At 55.3% G+C, this 21,462-nt stretch overlaps 1 protein-coding gene across 3 annotated transcripts in view; it reads right to left on the reverse strand.

The window, feature by feature from the left end:
• The window catches only part of Myh14 (myosin heavy chain 14), a 71,389-nt gene that overhangs the window by 35,199 nt on the left and 14,728 nt on the right, over positions 1–21,462 (reverse strand). For all 3 annotated transcript variants that reach the window (XM_026406419.2, XM_026406422.2, XM_026406420.2), the window contains exons 8-17: positions 19,970–20,068; positions 18,993–19,133; positions 9,364–9,459; positions 7,105–7,223; positions 6,489–6,641; positions 6,165–6,338; positions 5,704–5,877; positions 4,723–4,837; positions 581–768; positions 311–432 (exon numbers count right to left, since the gene is read on the reverse strand). In XM_026406419.2, coding sequence (XP_026262204.1) covers positions 311–432; positions 581–768; positions 4,723–4,837; positions 5,704–5,877; positions 6,165–6,338; positions 6,489–6,641; positions 7,105–7,223; positions 9,364–9,459; positions 18,993–19,133; positions 19,970–20,068 — 1,381 coding nt within the window. The remainder of the gene's footprint in view (positions 1–310; positions 433–580; positions 769–4,722; positions 4,838–5,703; positions 5,878–6,164; positions 6,339–6,488; positions 6,642–7,104; positions 7,224–9,363; positions 9,460–18,992; positions 19,134–19,969; positions 20,069–21,462) is intronic.

Here is a 21,462-nt window from a genome sequence, read left to right on the forward strand (position 1 = left end):
TCCTCTCCAGCCTGTTCTGCTTCCGTGTTAAAGCGCAGGCTGCGACACGCTGGGGTGAGTTCAGTCATGATTCAGGGTCCCTGGTCCCAACAGAGGCACGACATGCCCAGGTCCCTAAGCGTTCCGCGTGCTTTGTATGGAGGGCAACTGAGTGGATACTGTCCTCCCAATTCACGGAGGAGGACACCAGGGACTCAGTGTGTCCCTGTCCCCAACGGCCCCACTTCAGAAGTAGCTTTGAGGGTACTGAAGCTGCGGGGGCTCCCACACCTGCGCGCCACTCAGCCCCGCCACGGGCCGGCCCGCTCACCGCTGCCGGAACTCCTGGAAGAGGATGCGGTTGGGGAAGCCCTGGCGGCAGATGCGGATGCCCTCCAGGACGCCATTGCAGCGCAGCTGGTCCAGCACCAGCCGCGGCTCCAGCTTCCCGGCCTGCGGAGAGGGAGCGGACACGCGGGGTCGGCGGCGGCCACAAGGGGGCGCCACGCGCCGGGCAGAACCAGCGGGCGGCGGATCGCAAACGGACCCCGTGTGGGTGCGGCCAAGGACCGGCCAGGCCTCCCTGCGCGGGCGCACTCACCCTCTTCTCGTGGTTGGGGACGATGCAGCGAACAAAGCTGGGGTTGGTGTTGCTGAGCGTGGCCATGAGGCGGCTCAGGGATTCCTTGTAGAGCTGTCCCACCGTCCGGAACATGCCGCGGCGCGGGCGGCCGCCTGGAGGGCCGTCCCCGAGGCTGCTCACCTGTTCCAGCCCCACGATGCCCTCCACTGTGGGCGGCGAAACAGAGAGGGGGAGTCCGGTCAGCTTGAAGGAGCTGCGCTTATGGGACCTATGGGCCCTGGAACTTTATCATTTCATATCATCATAAATGCCCAGAGCACACAGCCCGGGAGGTGGCTCTTGTCAGCCCCACTGGATAGAAGGGCAGATTGAGGGACCAGAGACTGTGCACAAGGTCCCAGGGCTCAGAAGATTCAGTGTGCGCCTTCTCCAGCTCCCCGGGACCTCAGATCCCTCTTCTCAAGGATGAGATACTTCCTTCATCAGACACAAGCGGCGTCTGACGATGGGCCTGAGGATGCCCCTCACCTACAACTTGTAGAGACTCTCCCTGGTTGTGCTCAGAGCAGTTCACACACAACTGCGTGTAAGCCTAGGGTCATTCCCATTTTACAGAGGAGGAAACTGAGGCCCAGAGAGGGAAACAGGGAGAGCAACCCCAGTGCAACTGCAGGAGCACGGAACAGTGACACCTTGAAAATGTGATAAAGCCAGTTGTCACGTGTGACCTCTGAACAGGGCGCAGTGCTTCCCTCTAAGCTCCTTTTCTAGAAAGCCTCGATTTCACAGTAACCTGTGCCCTCTGTTGCCACTTGGCGGGGCCACTTCAGCTAGTAACATAAACCCCACACACCTTCCTTCTGTGTCATCTCACATTCTGTGCACGGAATCAGGCCGGGTTCTCAGAAACCTGCAGCCGGGCAGCATCTGATGTCCTGTGAAACTCAACCCACCTAAAGGCCATCAGTGGTCAACTGGATAATCCAGCCTTAGGGCAGGGCCTGGAGTGTGACTTGTTCCTCCCTGGGTTCAACTCTCCCCTACTCTCAAGCTTTCAGTCATTTTCAAAACGATAATTATCAAGTGCTTAGAGCACAGGGAAGAAGTCAGGTTCTGTGTTCAAATCCCAGCTCGGCCACTTAGTGGCTGTGTGACTTTGGGCAAGTTACTTAACCTTTTTCTGTGTTTCAGTTTCCTCATTTGCATAATGGGGGTGACAGTCCTAACATCCTCCTCACTGGGTTGTGAGGAGGATTCTGAGTGTCGATCATAATAGAGCTCCATATCATGAACAGCACATAGGAAGCATTCAAGAAACACAACTAAATGAACAAATTAAAAATTAAAAACAAAACCCCACAGCTTTACCATGCTTGCCTGTACTTTCCTTGAGGGTCAATTAGACACTGGAAACTGCAGAAGGGGCCGGCACGGGGGGAGGGGGAGGGAGAGACCTCCAGCAGAGAGGAGAGGGGCTGCATGATGCTCAAGCCAGGTCCCCAGCCCAACAGTCCACCCTCCCTGTCCAGCAGCCTCACCCGTCGATGCACAGGGACACCCACCCCCTGGCAGAGGAGTGTCCGAGCCGCGCCTCCCTGCAGATCCTGGGGGTGACGGGGGGAAGGAGCCAAGGAAGGAGAGGTGCTGGAGGCCCCCGTGTTCTGGGGAGTGAGGGCAGATGAGAGGGAGGGGAGATGGCAGAGAGATGGCAGAGAGATACATGGAGGGAGAGAGATGGCATGAAGAAAGAGAGGAGAGGTCGTCAGTCAAGAGCACAGAGGGAGCAGGGGGAAACCTGAATGGTGGCCATGAGATTTTCAAGTCCTGTTCACCTTATATCTACCCACTTAGGGCACTGGTGTTGGCTGACAGGATGAATGTCCTATGGGCCTTGAGCACAAGGGGAAAACTCTCTTCCTAGAGGATGCGTCTGTCTGTTTTTAATAGGGATCCCTGTCAGGAGCTGCCCTGGATGCAGATGCCTTTGAGTCCCGATGCACTGGCTTCTGATCAATTATTGCCTGCAGTCTGGCAGGGCCATGGCAGGTCCCAGGAACTTGGGCATTACCCCAGCTCAGATGACAATGTGGCTCCAGGTGTAGGCGTCACCCATGGGGATGAGCTACCCTCACCTGTTCCTTTGTAATCCTACCTTTGCCCTTTTTGGGATAGAATGTTCCATGGAACCTGCCCTTGTGTGCCCCCTATATAAGAATAAAGAAATCTGGTGGCTATTTCTCTTTCCACAGACTCCTAACGTCGCAGAGCCATCTCCTTACCATTATTGAAAAGGTTCTTCTGTGTGTTTTTGTGCTTTGTCATTTTCTTAAATTACTGGCATAGTCAGATTTTGATCCCAGCATTAGGTCGCCAGCTAGGACAGATGGCAATACATCCCCTATTTCCCCAGGCTTCCAGGAAGCTCAAGAACTAACTTGATGCTCCCAGCACACTTGTTAGTTCGGCCGCTCAGAGGACAGCTTATCTCCTCTACCTTTCCCCTGGCTGCCAGGATGCAGTATGCCCAATTCATGATCAAGGCTGCTACAGTAGACATGAATAACCCAAAATGGCCCCAATTCCATCCCCTCCCTCACTTTGAATCCTTTGCCTGTGACGTCTAACGCTTTGAATCTGGACTGGCCTCATGAGTGCCTTTGTTTAGGAGAGCTTGGAGGAAGTGCGACTATACCAGCTCCCAACCTGGATTCAGGAAGCTTCACAGCCTCCACTTTCTCTCATGAGCCAGGCACACATTGGATGTGAAAAATGTGGGCTCACTGGGGGATTTGTATATCTATGAGGGGGCACCTGTTTTAAAGAATAGCAGGGAAGATTTTTCAGAGATGATTTTCATAGCAGAATCTGAATATCAAATGCTGCTTTTCACTCTCTGGTGTAAACACAAAAATCAAATTCCTCTTGATGACATCAGCTCACAAGATCAAGGCATTTTGTGCTCTTTTTTCTAGAAGCAACTCACCTATTTTGTTTTCTTGCCTAATTGCATGGGCTGGCACTTCTACAGCTACACTCTCCAGATCAGTAAAAGGTTATGGCAAATTCACAAATTCAAAATCAAAATGCTGGTTCTGCCAGTTTATAAAATCATTTCTCAAACCTGCCCTCAAGATGAGGGCAGCAGACAAAACATCTGGTGAAGGTCAGGATCCTGCTTGAAGGCACCTGACACTCTGCTGATGCCCCCAAGCACATGGATGGCCAAACTCTTTCCTTGTTGGAGCAGGAAAACCCTGGCAAACCATATCTCAGCCTGTGGTTCCTCTCCTCCTCAGGGGCTGGAAGGGGACTTTGTAATCAAGTGAAGAAAGCAAAGACCCAAAGCCAATGAGCCTAAGAATCCTCTTCTAGGTTCTCTTGTAGTTGTTAATCCCTTTTTAGTAGAATCTCCTCATTTATTTTAGGGAACATTTGTCTACAAGTATTCCTACATATGTTTATACATAGATCTACAAATAAGTTTCCCTTTTCCATTAGAATATCCATATGCAACTTGCTCTCCATATCTGCAGGTTCTGTATTCATGGACTCAACAAATAGTGGATTGAAAATATTCAGAGAAAACCTCTTGCATCCATACTCAATATTTACCACTTGTTTTTTTTTTGGGGGGGGGGCATCATTATTCTCTAAAGAATACAGAGTAATAATTATTTATATCATTTATAATATATCAGGTATCATAACTAACCTAGAGATGATTTTAAGTATATAGAAAGATGTGTGTAGGTTGTATGCAACTAATCCTCCATAGTATACAAAGGACTTTGACATTCACAGACTTTGGTACTTAAAAGGAATGCTGAAACCAAGTCCTAGTGAACTGAGGGATGACTGTACCTATTTCTTTTCTGGTCTGATTGCATAGGCTAGTATTGCTAAAAACAATGATTGACAGCAGGCCAATCAATAGTAGACATCAATGTGTTGCTTCTGATGAAGGGAGTGTTTTATCCTTGAATGGGATGCTGGTTGAAGATATCAAACAAATGATACTTCTATCCGCCACTAACTGGAAACACTACCTGTGAGCCCTAGGCTCTGGGTCTGAGCAGAGAGCTCATCAAAATGGCCACACTGTGAGCAGAGAGAGGGATGTGCAGGCACCCAGGGACAGGCCCTGGGAAGGTGGTCCTCACCGTCCTTCCAGATCTCTGCCGTGAGCCGGTCAGTGCTCTGGTGAAGCAAGGCTGCGACATTGTCGTTCAGTGGGTCCATGTTCTTCATCAGCCACTCGTTGGCCTTGTAGTCCACCTGATGGAGCCAGAGAGAGACCGTGTGTCTTGGGCTCACCAGCTCCCTGGGCAGCTGAGCCCCAGGCAGCTCCCAGGGACCAGAGCGTGGGCGCCACCTGGTGTCCGCAGTGGGAACAACATCCCCTACCCTATCCGCCTGTGCTCTGTGCCTGGAGAGCACAACCCACCTCCTGATGTCCTCTCTTGGCTGCCTGCGGCCCCTCCTCACTAAGACCACAGACCACATCCAGCCTGCAGCCTCTTTCTAGGAAAGTTTTACTGGATACAGTGTTCTTTTGAGTTAGCAGTGGCTTCTTTTATGCTACAACAAAACTGTGTCGCTGTGACAGAGGCCATCGACCCACAAAGCTGACACTGTTGCTGTCTGGCCCTTTACAGAAAACGTCAGTGGGCCATTCTGATGGAGGAGTATTCCCGTGGAGGCCTCCTGGTCTTCCTCTTCACGTAGCTGCCCCTGTTAAAGCTCCTGCCAGCCTCACATCCTCACAGCCTGTACTCTATCCCTCCCAATAAGGAAGTCCGTGAGGACAGAAACCCTACTTGACTTATGTCTCCAGCTATGCTCAGCACAGAGCAGGGCACACAAAAGGCCTTTGCACACGTTTGCTGAATGACTGAAAAATGCACACCCTCTGAACTCCTACCCATTTATCAAAACCCTGCAAATATCCCTCTTGGAGGAAGTTTTTTCCTGACTTCATTGGAGTCCTGGCTCCTTCCGGGGCTCTCCTGACCCCTGTTTGTCTGTGACTAGAAATCAAGGGCCCTGCATTCCCTCTGCGTCCTCCCCGTCCCTGCAGCTAAGTAGAGACCCCCGATCCCCACTCCTGCCCGCTTGTCCCCAGGCCATCCCCAGCCCCCTACCTTGCCTGCATAGTGCAGGACACTGAAGTCAGCCTGATCCCGCAGGTGCCTCGGGCGCTGGAACTTGGGGTGGCTTCCCTGCTCCTGGGCTACCTTCTCCACAAATGACTTGTCTGTGGCCTTAGGGAACCAGCACTCCTCATCCAGCAGGGCCAGGAGTCCGGGAGGGTTGGCCTGACCATGGACAAGAGGGGAGAGTAAGACGGATCCCCAAATATTGGCCACTTAGGTTGCTGCTGATTTTTAGGTCCTACAAGCAACACCTGGGCCTAGAACCAGATGTGAGGACAATAGTTAGATTCATTCATGAACCCAGTGACAAGGCCCTGTGGCAGGGCATTCCGGGTCCCTACTGCCTCCTGGTGGCAGGGCTCTAAGAAGCACCAATGGGGGCGCCAAAGCCCCTGGAGCCCCGAGGCCAGGGCTGGTGGGTGCAGAGGGCACTGGCCGGCGCAGCTCACCGGGCGCTCGATGAGGTCGATGCAGGGCTGCAGGTCGAGGCCGAAGTCGAGGAAGGTCCAGGGGATGCCCTCGCGCTGGTACTCCTCCTGCTCCAGCACGAACATGGTGTGGTTGAAGAGCTGCTGCAGCTTCTCGTTGGTGTAGTTGATGCACAGCTGCTCGAAGGAGTTGAGCTGCGGGGAGCGGCACAGGGGTGAGCGGCACAGGGGTGGGCCTGAGAGGGACCGTCGCCCAGCCAGAGAGGGACAGGGGCGTGGCAGAGACCCCCGAGGGAAGCGGCAGCGGTGGAGTCTGGCAGCCCGGTCCCAGCCCAAGCGACAGACCTGGAAGATCTCAAAGCCTGCGATGTCCAGGATTCCCAGGAACGAGGCGCCCTGGCGGGGGCTGCGGTCCAGAGCACGGTTGAGGCGCAGCACCAGCCAGCGGAAGAGGCGCTCGTAGGTGGCCTTGGCCAGGGCCTCCAGCGCAAAGTCGGCCTGCGATGGACGGGGACGCAGCACCATGAGGCCCCAGCCTGTCCCCGGCCATGGAGGAGACCGTGGTTGGGCCCTGAGTCCTGGCCCCTCGAGCTTCACCCCCAGCTTCTTGGTTACGAACGTCACCAAGAACAGCCCTCCATGAAGGAAGCCCCACTGCTGCCAACGATGGGGCCAAGCGCTCCCAGCAGGCCGGCTCACCAGTCCGGCCATGCCTCAAGTCAATTTCCATGTCGGGGTTAAGAGCTGGACTCCGGAGCCAGATAAACTGGGCTGGAATCCCTGCTCTAACACTTAAAGGCTGTGTGACTTCAGACATGAAAATAAACCTCTCTGTGCCTCAGTTCCTTCATATGAAAATTGGGTACTAACGGAAAAACCCCAGCTGACAGTGGAACCGGGTCCGAATCACTCCCAAACTCTGTCTTCCCCAGCTGGGGCCCCAGTGCCAGGCCCCGCCTACCTGTTCCTTGCTCTGGGCCTTTTGCACATAATCTCGGCCAACTTTGATGCGGGGTGTGAGCAGGGCACGGGAGAAGTCGGTCACTCCCAGTCCCAGGAGGCGGCAGAGCTTCTGTGCAGCTGAAGAGAAAGGAGGAAGGCAGACCATCAGTACCAAGAGGGGGCGGGTGGAGAGCCGGGGCTTCTCCGTGGGGTGTTTTCAGTCCTAAGTGTGATGTTCCGGTCCAGTTACGGTAGGAGTTAGAGAATTAATAACCAGACAAAATGACCCAGGACGTGAGCAAAGACCACGCTGCTCATCACACCCTTGTTCCTAACAGAGGCCAGCGAATAGCCTAGAGTTCAGTGACTGCGGGTAGAAGAAGGAGCAGGATGGGATCCTTTGACGTCGGCAGAAACACAACCTAATTCTAAATCAATCCTTTTCAAGCCAGGTGGGGTGGTGCATACTTGTGATCCCAGAGGCTCAGGAGGCTGAGGCAGGAGGATTGCAAGCTTGAAGCCAGCCTCAGCAACTTAGGTAAATCCTGTCTCAAAGTAAAAAATAAAAAGGGTTGGGGATGTGGCTCAGTGGCAGAGCAACCCTGGGTTCAATCCCCAGTACTGCCAAAAGAATTAGTAATGAAACATAAATCCTTTTGATTTTTCAATGTGTTTTACCAAGAAAATAATGGGGGGGGCATTATATTGGGAAATAGTTTATGAACTTGAATAAAATGTGCAATACTTTGCAATTTTCATTTAATTCTCAAATGTCTTAAAAGAATCATGCAAAGTCCATCTTATTTTTACAGGTAAAAATTGCAGGGAGAAATGCATGGACAGCACAATGCGGGGCAGGAGAAGGGCGAGATTGTGCTGGAAGGGAGTTTCACGTTTCTGGGTTAAACCCATAATAAAGAAATGTCCTCAAGCCTCTGTCACTTCCATCATGGGGAACAGTTACTACAAATGCTCAGCCTCAGCATTAAAGATAAACGCCGGAAGGAAATAGCATCAAAATGTCATCGGTCATTACATCCGAGAGGTGAGGACAGGAGGATTTAAATTTCTCCTTTGGTGTGGGCATGTGACTGCAGTTTCTAATCCTTTCTTTCTTTCAAGATGCTGGGGATGGAACTCAGGGCCTGGAATGCTAAGCCCTAGCTCTACCCTGAGCCATGCCCCAGCCCAGCATTCGGATTCTGCTGGGTCTCTGTGCATTCCACATGTGGAGTTTCAGAGCTAAAGGACGGGGCTCAAAACAGCAGGTGGTTAGCAGGCCGTGGGGCACTATGCAGCCGTCAACAGAGTGTTGTTCATGGGTTCCCAGCCTTGTGGGCCCTGTGGCATCTGCTAAAAAAGCCCACAGAGTGCTTCTCTGATTTATGTTTGCAAATGCAGAAATCAAAATTGCACAGATTTCAAAGGGGACCAATGACAGAGACGTACAGCTCCACCGGTGGACCCCAGATTAAGAAATCTCTGTATAGTTAACAACCTCAAAAGTTGCCCTCAATGCACTAAGAGGAAAAAGCAGGTTTCAAGAGAGTTTATGAGGTCTGGTCCCAATTTCATAAAGCAAAAATGTGCATGTGCATGGCACCTTTGCTGGGTTCCCGACTCAGCCCTGAGGGCCCCAGATAGGGTTGCCTGTCCCCCAGCCCACAGCCTGCTGGGGTCGCCCCGCTGCCTCAGATGCTCTGGGCTGTGCAGGTTTTGAAAATGAGCCCATAGGATTTTATAACCAGGGCACAAGGCTCTTCTGATCTCTAGGGGGAGCCATGTGAAATATGACCATATTTCTGTGACAATCTACATCCACACTAGTACAGATACACAGCAAAACCCAGAGAGCAGTCGTTTCTCAGAGATATGGTTACAGGCATTTTCTCTCTGTCTCAACAGGTTTTCTCCTTCCATCCTGTATTAGTATGTAATAATTCAGAAGCATAGATATTTTCATTTTGGTTAAAAAAAGGAATATTGACTATAATTCTGCTTTTGAAAAGGAAAAAAAAATAAGGCATATAAGCAGAGGGCACAGTTCTGGAGATTTGCCAAATGCTATGGGTGGCTCTCTCCGAGGGGCCGGTGGGCAGGGCGCCCTGCTGCTGGGCTCGTGGAAAGGCCCAGCGGAGCTCAAGCTTTTTCGAATGACGGGAAGAACGCGGGATGTGACTGGGGCAGGCCTCTGCCAGGGACAGGGAGTCAGAGTAGCCCTGGGCGGGAGGCTGGGGAGGGGGCCCCACCCCATGGGCAGGTCTCGCGGGGGCAGTACCTGTGTTGTCGGGCATGGTGGCTTGGTCCGTGTTCCGATCCGACTTGAGAACCACGTTGCCGAACTGGAGCACGGCGGACACCGTGCGCAGCATAGCTGGGGGCGACAAAGCCAGATGTCACCGGCCACTTGAAAATTAAACTTGACAACCCTAAGGCGAAGCATGCCACCACCCCTCGACTAAAAACCTGTCTGGACCTGGACAGGCCTTTGAAAACGAGACCGGATCAACGCAGGCCGCTAATGTGCGCTGGGGTTGCTTCACCAGCACTCAGGGGGTTTGCTTGGCCCTTGGTCCGTCCCACAGTGGAAATGAACGAGGACGGTCCACAGGGCTACGCAAAGGTTTCTAAACCACTGACTGAAAATCCCAGGTAAGATCCACCTGTCAATGGAGAAATGGGAGAAAACAAAGTGCCCTGGATTCTCGGGACTGGCGCTAGTTCCCGTCTACGGTCACCGCGGGCCCTGAATCCGCGGATGAGAACATGGACCGAGGCTTCGGTGGAAACGCCAGGTCTGGCTCTTGCGAGCTCTGTTCACTACGTTCTCACCAACTGATCAATAAGTCACCTCGTGTTTCATGCGTTTCTCTAGAGACACCTTATTGATCTAGTACTCTGCAGACCTGTGCGCCCTGAGCTCCTGGCGCACACTCCCGTGAGGTTCACCAGACTCAGGGTGAGGCTCATCGCAGCCTTCAGGCTCTTAGAACGCTAGATGGCACTTCAACACTTGCTCAGGCGACATTTTTAGACAGTGAAATCACCAACAAAAAAGCAGAAACACGTGAAAACGTTCTACTAAATACACCACGACAGGGAAACGGTTTACAGAATGAGAGACCAAGCAAGACCGTGGGCCGCACCTCTCTGCAATTGACTGTTCTCTGGCACAAATTTTGCCCTGTTGTACACCGACAGCAAGTGCCCACAGAAACAGCAGGAGTACTGATTTGGGGCTTATAAATAAATCTACTGAACAGGTGGATTTGTAAATGCAGCCTAACAAGGAGGGTGGTACTGGTGGCCTGTGAGAAGAGGGTCCTGCAGTCTCCTGGGGGAGGGGTTGAAGGTGGCAGGAGTGTCCCAGGTGTCCAAACATTCATTATTATCCAGTCCCAAACATCCTGCATCACAAAGAACTGTTCCCACCCTAGATGACTTCTAAATGTCCCATGGGACATCTGAGTGCATGAAATAATGGTTTGTGATTTTCTGAGATTCTAATTCGCAACTGTTTTGCAGATGAACACAAAAGTATTCCGGGTTTTTAAAATAACAGATTTTCCAGGAGGGCGGCCCCTTTTGCAATCCCAGGGAAGCCTGTGCTTGGCTGCGGGCGTTATCAAGATGTGGCTGCCCTTCCAGAACCTCCCGAATCCTTCAGCAGCCGAGGCAGGGGGTCGCCTGGGCAGGCTGTCTGCACCTGGGGCTTTCATGGAAATGCCAGGATCAACGCTGCGGGAAGCTGCCTCATCTGTTTACTCGGTGAAGTCATGCAGGTGGGCGCTGACTTCATCTGCACCGAGTCCAAGAGCAAGAGAAACAGCTCCTCGCTGTCAGCAGGCGGCAGGGGGGTGCACTTAGGGTGTGTTGGGGGTGTGAGGGGACACAGGGGGGGGCCTTTGAGGTGCTGTCAATACAGGATGCCCCCTTGTGAAGGTCCCGGGGGCTGCATGCTTGGGACCCACGTGTGCTTTTTCATGTCACACCCAGCACCAGGTTGACTTGGAAGAGGAGCGTGTGGGCTGAGGGGAGGGGGCTGGCATGCCTTCTGGGACACTCCTGCCAAAACCACAAACTGGCATCTAACCCCGTGGAAATGGACCCAGAGTGAGACCACACCACCAGTCTCCTCTTCAGAAGTGCCAGGGCCATGAGTGATAAGGAACAGGCCCAGACTAAAGGGCTCGACTCAGAGGTGTGATCTCAAAGGTGACGCGGAATCCTGGACCAGGCGTGAACGTGAATTCTAAAAAACAGAAGGTCTTGGTAAAGCCCGTGGGGCACCTGGTGAAGTCTGAAGGGTGTGTAACAAATGTTAGCTTCTGTGTCTCCAGGGAAACCCCAATTCCTTGTGGAAACGACCTTCCTTACTTCCCATCTACCCCCAAACCTGCCCTCTGTATTCAGTAAGCACTCTATAAGTGTTTTCACAAATGAACTTCCTCTGGCCTGTTGCGGGGAACAGTTCTTTCTGCAGCGCCCCTGCTTCTGGTGTCAGGGTCCGTGGCACCGGGTTCCCCGCCCCCCAGCCCCTCCAGCCCACCACCTTGATCCAGCTCTACCAGCCGGGCAGCCTGCTCCCAGCTCCGCCAACACACTCGCTCCTGCCCCTGGGCCTTTGCCCAGACAGCTGCCGCCAGGCAGACGCCATCCCTGTACCATCTGCATCTGGTTATTTCTGCCCAAGCACAGGACTTAGCCAAGCGTTGCCTCCTGGGGGGCCAGATGCCGACACCTCTCCACCCTTTGGCAGGTCCAATTTTAACTCATTTGGGTCCCTCGATGCTCCTGCTAGTCTGAACACCCCACGGGGCAGGGCTCCGTCTGTCTGGGCCCGTTAGTTTTCTCCTGCAGATTTCTGGCAAAGTCCACCTTGAGCCTAACGAATCAACAGATTAACGATACACAGCAGAGAGCTGGCCAAATGGGGCTCACTGTTGACCAGCGGAGTTCGCCATGTGGCTGTGGAAATCTGGGTGGCCTCCTGGGCCTCAGACTCCCCCACTGGGCAGTGTCCTCTAGCTGCCCTCTCAGAGATGGGGGTTGAGTAGACAGGGACAGTGAGGGCCCCAGGAATGCTAACAGGGCCTCCTCCCATCCTGCCCCAGGCCCTGGTCTCTCCTGGGCTGAGGTATTTGGAGAACACAGGCCGGCAGGTGGAGTAGCCCTGCGGCAGGGACAGGCCAGCAGGCACCTGGATGCACAGGAGGAGGGACAGGATGAGGCAGCCCTGCTACCTCACCAGGGGCTCCCAGGGCCACTTCTGAGGGAACCCACCTGTGAGGGGAGACGAGGGGGAAGGCTGGGGCCAGGCAGGGGCAGGGCATAAGCTCTGGTCTCAGCCAGCCTGGGGACAGAGAGGACAGGCCTTGTGTCCTCCTGTGTGCAACAGGCATGTGCTCAGTGGCCAGCCCTGCGATCTGGGGTCTGTCGCCATTTCCACTTCACATATGAGAAAACTGAGTCCTCCAGGGGACACCACTGGGCAGGGTGGCGAGGACGGCGCTGTCTCCAGCTCCATGCTGTTCCACCTGAAGACCAACAGCAGGGTCGGGGGAGGGTGGGTGGGAGTCTCAGGTATGTCCCCAGTGCCTGGAATCATGCCCAGCAAAAGAAGGTGCATGGGGATGTCTGGAACAATCGGAGTCCCCAAATCCAAAGGACTCAGGAGACTGTTATAGTCCTGCTCTCAGATGAGGAAAATGAGACTCGGAAAAATGAGACACTGAGGGGCTGGGGCTGGGGCTCAGTGGTAGAGCGCCCGCCTCGCACGTGTGAGGCCCTGGGTTGGATCCTCAGCACCACATAAAAATAAATGCATTGTGTCCATCTACAACTAAGAAATATTAAAAAAATAGTTTTAAAAAATAAGAAACTGACAATATTTGCCCTTCAAAGTAAGGAGGGGAGCTGAGACTTGGAGTCCATGCCCTTGACCCCTATATGATGGGCAGCCCCTTCCCTCATCTGGGCCTTGATCCTCTAGGCTGTAAAATGGGGGTGCACCCCGGGGACTACCGTGAGCATCACCATCACACCTAGGAAGGGCCACAGGCAGGAGCAGCAGAGGGATGTGACACGGCCACTCCACCTCGGGCTCCCTGGGGTCAGAGTGCTGGGCTGGTCTGAGGCCTCCTCCCCCGGCAGGCCCAGCACAGGATGCGGCTCCTGGGGAGGTCCAGGCAGTGTGTGTGGAAGGAATCAATCACAAGTCAATCAATATGCAAATGGATGAGGGCATGAGCACAGATCGACAGGTCCGCAGGAGACAGACACTGTGTCCTCTGGCCCATGTGGTGGCTCCTGAGCCTGGGACACCCCTATTGTAGCCCAGAGGCCCCTGGATAGAGACTCCCTCTCTCTAAATCTGTCTCCTCTGCAGACTGGGACCCTCTGAGTTGAGGCCTGCCTCGGACTTACATTCCTGCCCAGTACTGCCAAGGCCCATTCTGAGCCAGGGAAACCTGTTTCTCAATGTGCGTCCCACGGGACGCCAACCTTGAGGAAGGGTTCCACAGTCCTGACTGCTGAATATTCCAGCTTCCTGTCACCTCCCGGGGTTGCAGGGTACAGGTTCAAAAAGCTCCCAAGGGAAGCTGTTGAACCCTGCACATCCCAAAATTTAGGTGAGCCAGAAAACCTGTGTGTGTCCCTAGAGCAAGGCCTGTCAACACCCCAGGAACTTCCTGTGGGAACCGCTGGCGGGGTGGTTATAACTATCAGTGCAACATCACTCAGAACACGGGACAAAGTTCCCTTAAGGAAGAGTCACAGCCACACTCCACCTTTCCCTGGATTCTCTGGTGAGGCAGCTGCAGGCCCAGCCCCGTGTGCACGTGGGCTATTTAACTTCTTTCTATGAGAACTTCCTAGAAGATTCTGTGACCCCTCAGGCCCCCAAAGCCCAGGTTCTACAGGTCCACAGGTCGGCCATCCTTGCCCCCATCTCCTCTTTCTGGCTAGTTATGATTGTTTTTGCAGGAATGCATTAAAGCAAACCCCAGAGAGGGTATCACTTCACCCCTAGTGATAACTCTTCTCGGAACGCATCTCAAAAGATCAATAAGGACATGCCCTCCACCCAGACCCGTCCCCATCACCTGTCCCATCTCGCCTGACGAACATCAGCTAGGACCCGTCCTGACTCAGGTTTCCCTGGTGGCCTTGAAAATGTCCCGTGAGGTCAGCTCAGGAATCTTGTTTTTGTCAAGTGCCTGGGCAAAGGGGACGCCCTGAGGACGGGGTGGTCAGCGCTCACTGAGGACTTCAGAGCTTCTGATCACACACAAGCCCCGGCAGGGGGACCATGGGGGCTGGTGACATTGAGCCTGGCTCACATGAGACGCTACCATGCCTCCCTGTGTCCCCAGCACAATCTCTGGGCCTGGCACACTTGGTGCTGAGGACTGGCAAGGAAAGACAGGACCTGATGTGGGTGGAGGAGGCCCTGCCTCAACAGGCCCCAATGCTTTCCGCCTGGACGGCCTATGGGTGACACTGAGGTATCCATCTGCTTCTCGGCAAACGGATCATGGCCTGACTTTGGATTCTTCCACAACTCTGTCCCCTCCTCTTGAATTAAGGTGAGCCCTGGAGCAGGCACCCACTGCCCTGACCCTCCGTCTCCTCTTCTGTCAGAAGCAGCATCTACCAAAAGGTGATGGGCTGCACTCCTCTCAAGGGAAGCACGAAATAAAACTGTAGCATGGCTCCATCCACCAGCTACACTGGCCAAAGCCAAATGGCTTCCCACCGTGGTTGCTGGCAGGGATGGGGGACAACAGGCGCTCCTGGGGTAACTGGAAACTAGCACCATCTTATGGATGGCAGCATGGTAGCTCCCTACAGTAAAAACAAGTTGGGAGGTGGGCAGGGCGGTGACAGGAAAGGCCACAACTGCTGGAGCGGTGACGGGGTCCTTCCACCCTGCTTGTACACCTGTCTGACACTTGCCACCGTAAAGAGATGAAGTCTGAACTAATCTGCAAAAAGGGGGACTGAAGCATGCCGCGTGCTACAGCGCGGACCCTTGAACACACCACGCTGCGTGAGGGAAGCCAGACAAGGACCCAAGTGGCACCATCTCCCTGACATGAGGGCTCCGAGTGGGCAGATCCACAGAGGCAGGAAGCAGGTCTGTGGTTGGTGGGACCAGGGCAGGAAGCTGGGGTGTTGGCCAAGGGGTGTGACAGGTCTTCTCAGCTGCTGAAAATGTTCCGGAATGATCACAGTGACAGCACACAAGGCCGTGACTGTACTAAAGCCACCAAGTTGTACCCTTTAGAGAAACAAATGGTATGATAAGTTGTATCTGAAATAAAGTTGTCAGAATTTCTTAAGCTGCCAGATGCAGTGGCGCAGACTTAGGATCCCAGCAACTTGGGAGGCCGAGGCAGGATCACAGACAGGTTCAAGGCCAGCCTCAGCCACTTAGCCAGAATAAAAAACAGACGAGGACTCGGTGGTAGAGCACCCCGGGTTCAATCCCCAATGCTTCCAAAAAGAAACATTAAGCTGGATACAAACAAAACCTTCCTTGCCCCCTTGGATTCCACACTTCACCTCTCAGAACTGGCCCTACAGACGTGCTCAGGGGACCACATGGACCTCCCCGGCAAGGCTGTGCTCCATCCGGTTTGTCTTTGTAACTCTAACAGTGACAGAAAGGAAATGCCGTGAAGTGTTAAGTTAGGGAAAGGTCTGAGGTCCACTTCTTGCAGAATCACGCCCCCACACATAGGTGGAGCCTCTGCCACCGGTACCACGACCAGACCACGACCAGACCACGACCAGACCAAGAAGACCAGACCATGACCAGACCAAGACCAAGACCACACCAAGACCACACCAAGACCACACCAAGACCAAGACCAAGACCAGACCAAGACCAGACCAAGACCAAGACCAGACCAAGACCAGACCAAGAAGACCAGACCATGACCAGACCAAGACCAGACCAAGACCAGACCAAGACCAAGACCAAGACCAAGACCACACCAAGAAGATCAGACCAGACCAAGACCACACCAAGACCACACCAAGACCAAGACCAGACCAAGACCAGACCAAGACCAAGACCAGACCAAGACCAAGACCACACCAAGAAGATCAGACCAGACCAAGACCACACCAAGACCACACCAAGACCACACCAAGACCACACCACAACCAGACCATGACCAGACCAAGACCACACCAAGACCACACCAAGACCACACCAAGACCAAGATCAGACCAAGACCAGACCAAGAAGACCAGACCAAGACCAGACCAAGACCACACCAAGACCAGACCATGACCAGACCAAGAAGACCAGACCAAGACCACACCAAGACCAAGACCAGACCAAGACCAGACCAAGACCAGACCAAGACCAGACCATGACCAGACCAAGAAGACCAGACCAAGACCACACCAAGACCAAGACCAGACCAAGACCAGACCAAGACCACACCAAGACCAGACCAAGACCACACCAAGACCACACCAAGACCAAGACCAGACCAAGACCACACCAAGACCACACCAAGACCACACCACAACCAGACCAAGACCAGACCAAGAAGACCAGACCAAGACCAGACCAAGACCAGACCAAGACCACACCACAACCAGACCAAGACCAGACCAAGAAGACCAGACCAAGACCAGACCAAGACCACACCAAGACCAGACCACGACCAGACCAAGACCACACCAAGACCACACCAAGACCATACCACAACCAGACCAAGACCAGACCAAGAAGACCAGACCAAGACCACACCAAGACCAAGACCACACCAAGACCAAGAAGACCAGACCAGACCAAGACCAGACCAAGAAGACCAGACCACACCAAGCTGGGCCAGCTGCCAGGCGGCCGTGCCAGGTGCTAACCTGTAGTGCCTGCCTCTGAAAGCCCTGGGGACCTGGTGGGAGGCCAGGGAGCCAGGCACCCTCCTAGAACAACCAGCTTTAAAATGCAGTAGACGACAGCATCGCATTTTTATCAGCAGCACGGCCAACGCCAGCCCGGGGCGGAGAGCGCCTCCCTACTGAAAGAGAGCGCATCTGCACACTCGGCCAGACTCGAGTCAAACATGAGAAAATGTGTCACCTGTACTGAACACGTAAAGACTCTCCCCATCAGTTAACCCTAAGTGACACAATGTGACAACTATCTGCATAGCATTTTCTTTGATATTAGGTATTGCAAGTCATTTGGAGATGATTCAGAGCATGTGGGCGGGGACTATGGGTTGTATAAAAACACTGTGCCACTTTATGTGAGGGTCCCAGGCATCCCGTGGGAGAGCTGGCACGCCGTGGACACAGGGGTACAGCTGTACACGTCTTGTTATGTGTCTGAAGCACTTCTGAAGGAGACAGGTGGGAAACTAGGGCCAGGGCTGGAAGGACACTTGGATTTCTCAGTTGACCTTTGGCCCCATTCTGGCCATGTCTCTTGAAGGCACAGGTTACTCCAAAATTTTTGCTTTGGAAATGCAGAAATCAGAGCTGCTGGCTGTGCTCACTGCACTGCAGGGGGTGGCAGGAGGGGTCAGCCAGGACCTGCAGGATGGGGCTGGGGCTGGACATGTCTGCCAGCTGCCCAGCTGCTGGGACAGGCCTGCTGGGGCCTTACACAACCCGGCTGGAAACTCTGGCGGGGCGGGGGAGGGCTGTGTCAATGTGACCAAAGAGGCCGAGCTGTTCCGCCTGGGTAGAGGGCCAAGTGGCACTCCATACCTCCCGTTGCCACCCCGAGCAACAACAGCTCCTTCCTACAGTGCCAGGGACCAGAGGAGAATCTTCCTCCCCAGCTCTGCTAAAGACTCAGCGTTCAGCCGACACAAGACCTTAGGCCACCTTGAAAACATTGGAGTCCACCTCCCCACCTGGGGCCTTGGGTCGACAGGGTCCACACCCCCAAACACACAAAAGATGTGTGGAAGCCCAACCCCAGGTCCTCCGAACTGACCTTTGTGGAAACAAGGTCACTGAGATGTACTGAGTTAAGAGGAGGCTGCGGGGTGACCCCCGTCCTTTGAAGCGGGATCTGGGACACACACACACCCGGAGAACCCCACGTGAACACGACGGCAGAGACGGACGGACGGACAGGCCGAGGAAAACCCGAGATTGCCAGTGGCTGCCAGAAGCCAGCCAGGGCAGGGCAGAGGCAGAAAACGGAACCAATCTGCCTGGGGACCCCCGGGTCCCAGACGTCTGGGAACAGCCAGAGCCTCGATTTCTGTGTCACCGCAGTTGGAGCAGACAAACACACAACATGCAGAGCCACGGGCGGGACAAACCACTCACTGAAGAAGGTGGGGGCTTTGCCAGCAGACCCCAGCCAGCGTCCCAGGTGGCCCCCACCCCTCCACTCGTGCGTCCTCACACGCCACCAAGGCGTCTTTCTTCTCCTAGAGCTGCCCTCATCCTGTCCCTGCTCCCAGAGTCCCCAGGGTGCCCCAGCAGCCCCAGCACAAGCCCCAACCCTGAGGCCAGCATTTGAGGCCCTACCAGCGCCATCACCTCACCTGCCTGAGACTCGCTGGACTGAGGGCCTCCAGTGTGGCACTTTCCTTCCCCAGGGCCTTGGCACAGGCTGCTTCCTCCACCCTCCCCCAGCATCTCTGACGGTCACCTCCTCGCCTCCCTCGTTGCTCAAATACCCCCATCTCCAGGCATCTTCCTGAGCCCCGGGTGACACAGCCCCTCTCTCCGCCCCCTGGTCTGTTCTCCTCCACGCTCTCATCATCTTCTAGTGGACCACAGAAACCCTTGTTTATCTGCCCGTCAGTCTCCCCAAGGCAGGGTCCATGGCCCCAGGGCCTGTACTTGATAAATGCTTCAGCAGATGAGCCAGCCCCCCACCCCCACCTCGGCCCCGGCCTTGGGCTGGGGCTCACTCACAGGTGATCTCCTCAGGGGCAAATCCCAGGACCCGGAGGGACTCCAGCGTCTCCTGGAACAGCTCCCGCTCCTGGCCCGGAGAGGATGACGGCCCATTGGTCAGGAAGCGGTAGTTGGAGCAGGGCTCCAGGAGGAGGTCGGCTGCAGGGGGCAGGAGGGGGACGAGGTCAGGGGTCAGCCACAGTCAGGTCCCCTGATGGTGGACCGGGACCAGGCCCTCCCCTCTGTTGCATGGACAGGGTCCTTCCCTCACAGGTTTGGCAGAAAGCGCTGGGCATGGAGCTGGTGTTAGCACACATTAGACACCTCCTGGGTGCTCCTGGATCAGGCAGGAGCTATCCCTGGCAGGTGCAGCGGGGCTGGGAATGAGAGTTACAGAGGCCATGGGAGGTGAGCACCAGCACCAGAGGACGTGTGGCTTCAGACGCCACAGAGAGTGGCCCTGAGTGATGAAGGGCCATGTGGCAGCAGGAGCAAGAGGAAGCACAAGCCAGCTACAGGGTGAAAGAGCAGAAATGGGAAGGAGCCGCCAGGCAGTGGGGGACAGGCGCGGAGGGGGCGTGGCCGCAGGAGCCGAGAGGGGCACACACCAGGACCATCAGGAGGCAAGAGGCAGCCGGAGCCACAGCAGAGCCGGAGTCACCGGGTAACCCTGGCTGTGTGAGCAGGGGCAGAGGAGCCACAGCCAGCGGAGCCCGCAGCGTCAGAAGTGTGAGCAGGAGCCACGGGGCCACGCAGCCAGGAGGAGCAGGGGCCAGGAGGCAGCGGAGCCACGAGCCAGGACAGCGAGCGGGAGCGAGAGTCAGGAGAGAGCTGGAACCAGAGGGCAGCAGAATCCACCCAGGACCCGACACGCCGCAAGGGCCGCAAGGGCCGCAAGGGAGCGTCCTGCTCCTTCCTCCCCGGCCCCCAACGGCTCCCACCCCTCCCTGTGAGCAGCGCTGGGCAGGGCTGGGCAGGGCTGGGGGTGCGCTGACCCTTGAGCTGCTCCCCAGCGCCCCCGAGCAGCTGGTAGAAGATGTGGAAGCTGCACTCGTCCTTGGCCTGGCGGATGGCGCGGGACTTCTCCAGCAGGTCTCAGGGGAGGCGAGTCAAGGAGCCAGAGACAGGAGGGAGCCCAGGAGCCCTGGGTGTTGCCAGGCCAAGACAGGGGACCCCCAGCCCACGTACCCCTGCAAAGCTGTGGAGTCACCTGCAGCCTGGCTAGTGACTGTGCCACTAACTGGGTAAGTGGACTTGGACATGTCACCTAAGCACTCACGCCTCAGTTTCCTCATCTGCTCAAGGGGCTTAAAAATACCACCTCTGAGTGAGCTGCTGCCAGAGAAAATGACCTGCCAGGCAGGAAGCACCCAGAAGCACCTGGTCTGGCCTGACCAGAGACCCTTTCCCCAGGTGCGGGGAGCCAGCCTGAAGGTGGGGGTGTGGCTTCTTATTCACAGTTGGTGGCGTTATTGCTGTATGGTTGTCAATCGATTATCACCCTCAGCGCAGGGCTAACTACTGTAGTCATGAATGGCTGGCAACGATGGCTCTTTCTATGCGGTGGGCTCCCTCGCTAAGCTGTGACTCACACAGTCCTCCGAGCCCCTTGAGGCAGGTTCTGTGCTCCTTTTCTGCCTACAGAAGGAGACACTGAGGCAGAAGGTGTGCAAATGGAGTGGCCAAGGTGCAGCTGCAAAGCCTCGGAGCGGTATGTAAGCCAGGAGGTGTGACTCCCTTTCTCTTCCTTCTGCCCTCCTGGAGGGCTGGTGTCTCATCCTGGAAATTCCTTTGAGCGCTGCATGCCAGCCGTGCAGGGCAGCGTGACAGGGCAGCGAGACAGGGCAGCCCGAGGCCTCTCCTTGTAAGGCCTGCTGGCAAGGTGGGCTGGCGCCTGGGAACCCAGATTCTGGGAGGGTCCCTGGCATTCCCTATTTGAGGAGGGGCTCACTGGGACTGGATGTTTGGGGCATCTGTGTGGTCTGCACTGAACACCTGCCATCCTTCTAGGAGTTGGGGATTTGGGCACATGCTAGGCAGGGAGGGCCATGTGACTAGCCCCCCTAACACCCTGCACCCAAGACTCTGAGGCTGGACAACACCCGACGCAGTCATCATACCTCACCGCAGGAGACATCTCGAGTGTCTCCACTGAGAGAGGGTTCTGGAAGCTCTAGCTGGCTTCCCTGGATTTGGCCCCCAGAGCCATCTCCCCCTCCTGACTTTGCTTGGCACCTCTTCACTGTGGTGAGCCACAGCCAACCGAGGGCTCTGCAGCTGAGTCTGGGGATCCTTCCAGTCCATCACTGGAGGTGGGTGAGCATGAGGACCCCTAGCCCAGCACCTGCAAGACCAGCAGCCACCCACACCCTGCTGCCTAGGCCAGAGACACTGCATCTGAGCTCAGGAAGTGGGGGGTGGCAGCCCTGCACTGGAGTCTGCCTCCTGTACGGTCCACATTCAAAGGGCCACCTTCCTCGGCCACCCC

This window comes from Urocitellus parryii, chromosome 15 (assembly GCF_045843805.1).
Source record: "Urocitellus parryii isolate mUroPar1 chromosome 15, mUroPar1.hap1, whole genome shotgun sequence".
Lineage (NCBI taxonomy): Eukaryota > Metazoa > Chordata > Mammalia > Rodentia > Sciuridae > Urocitellus > Urocitellus parryii.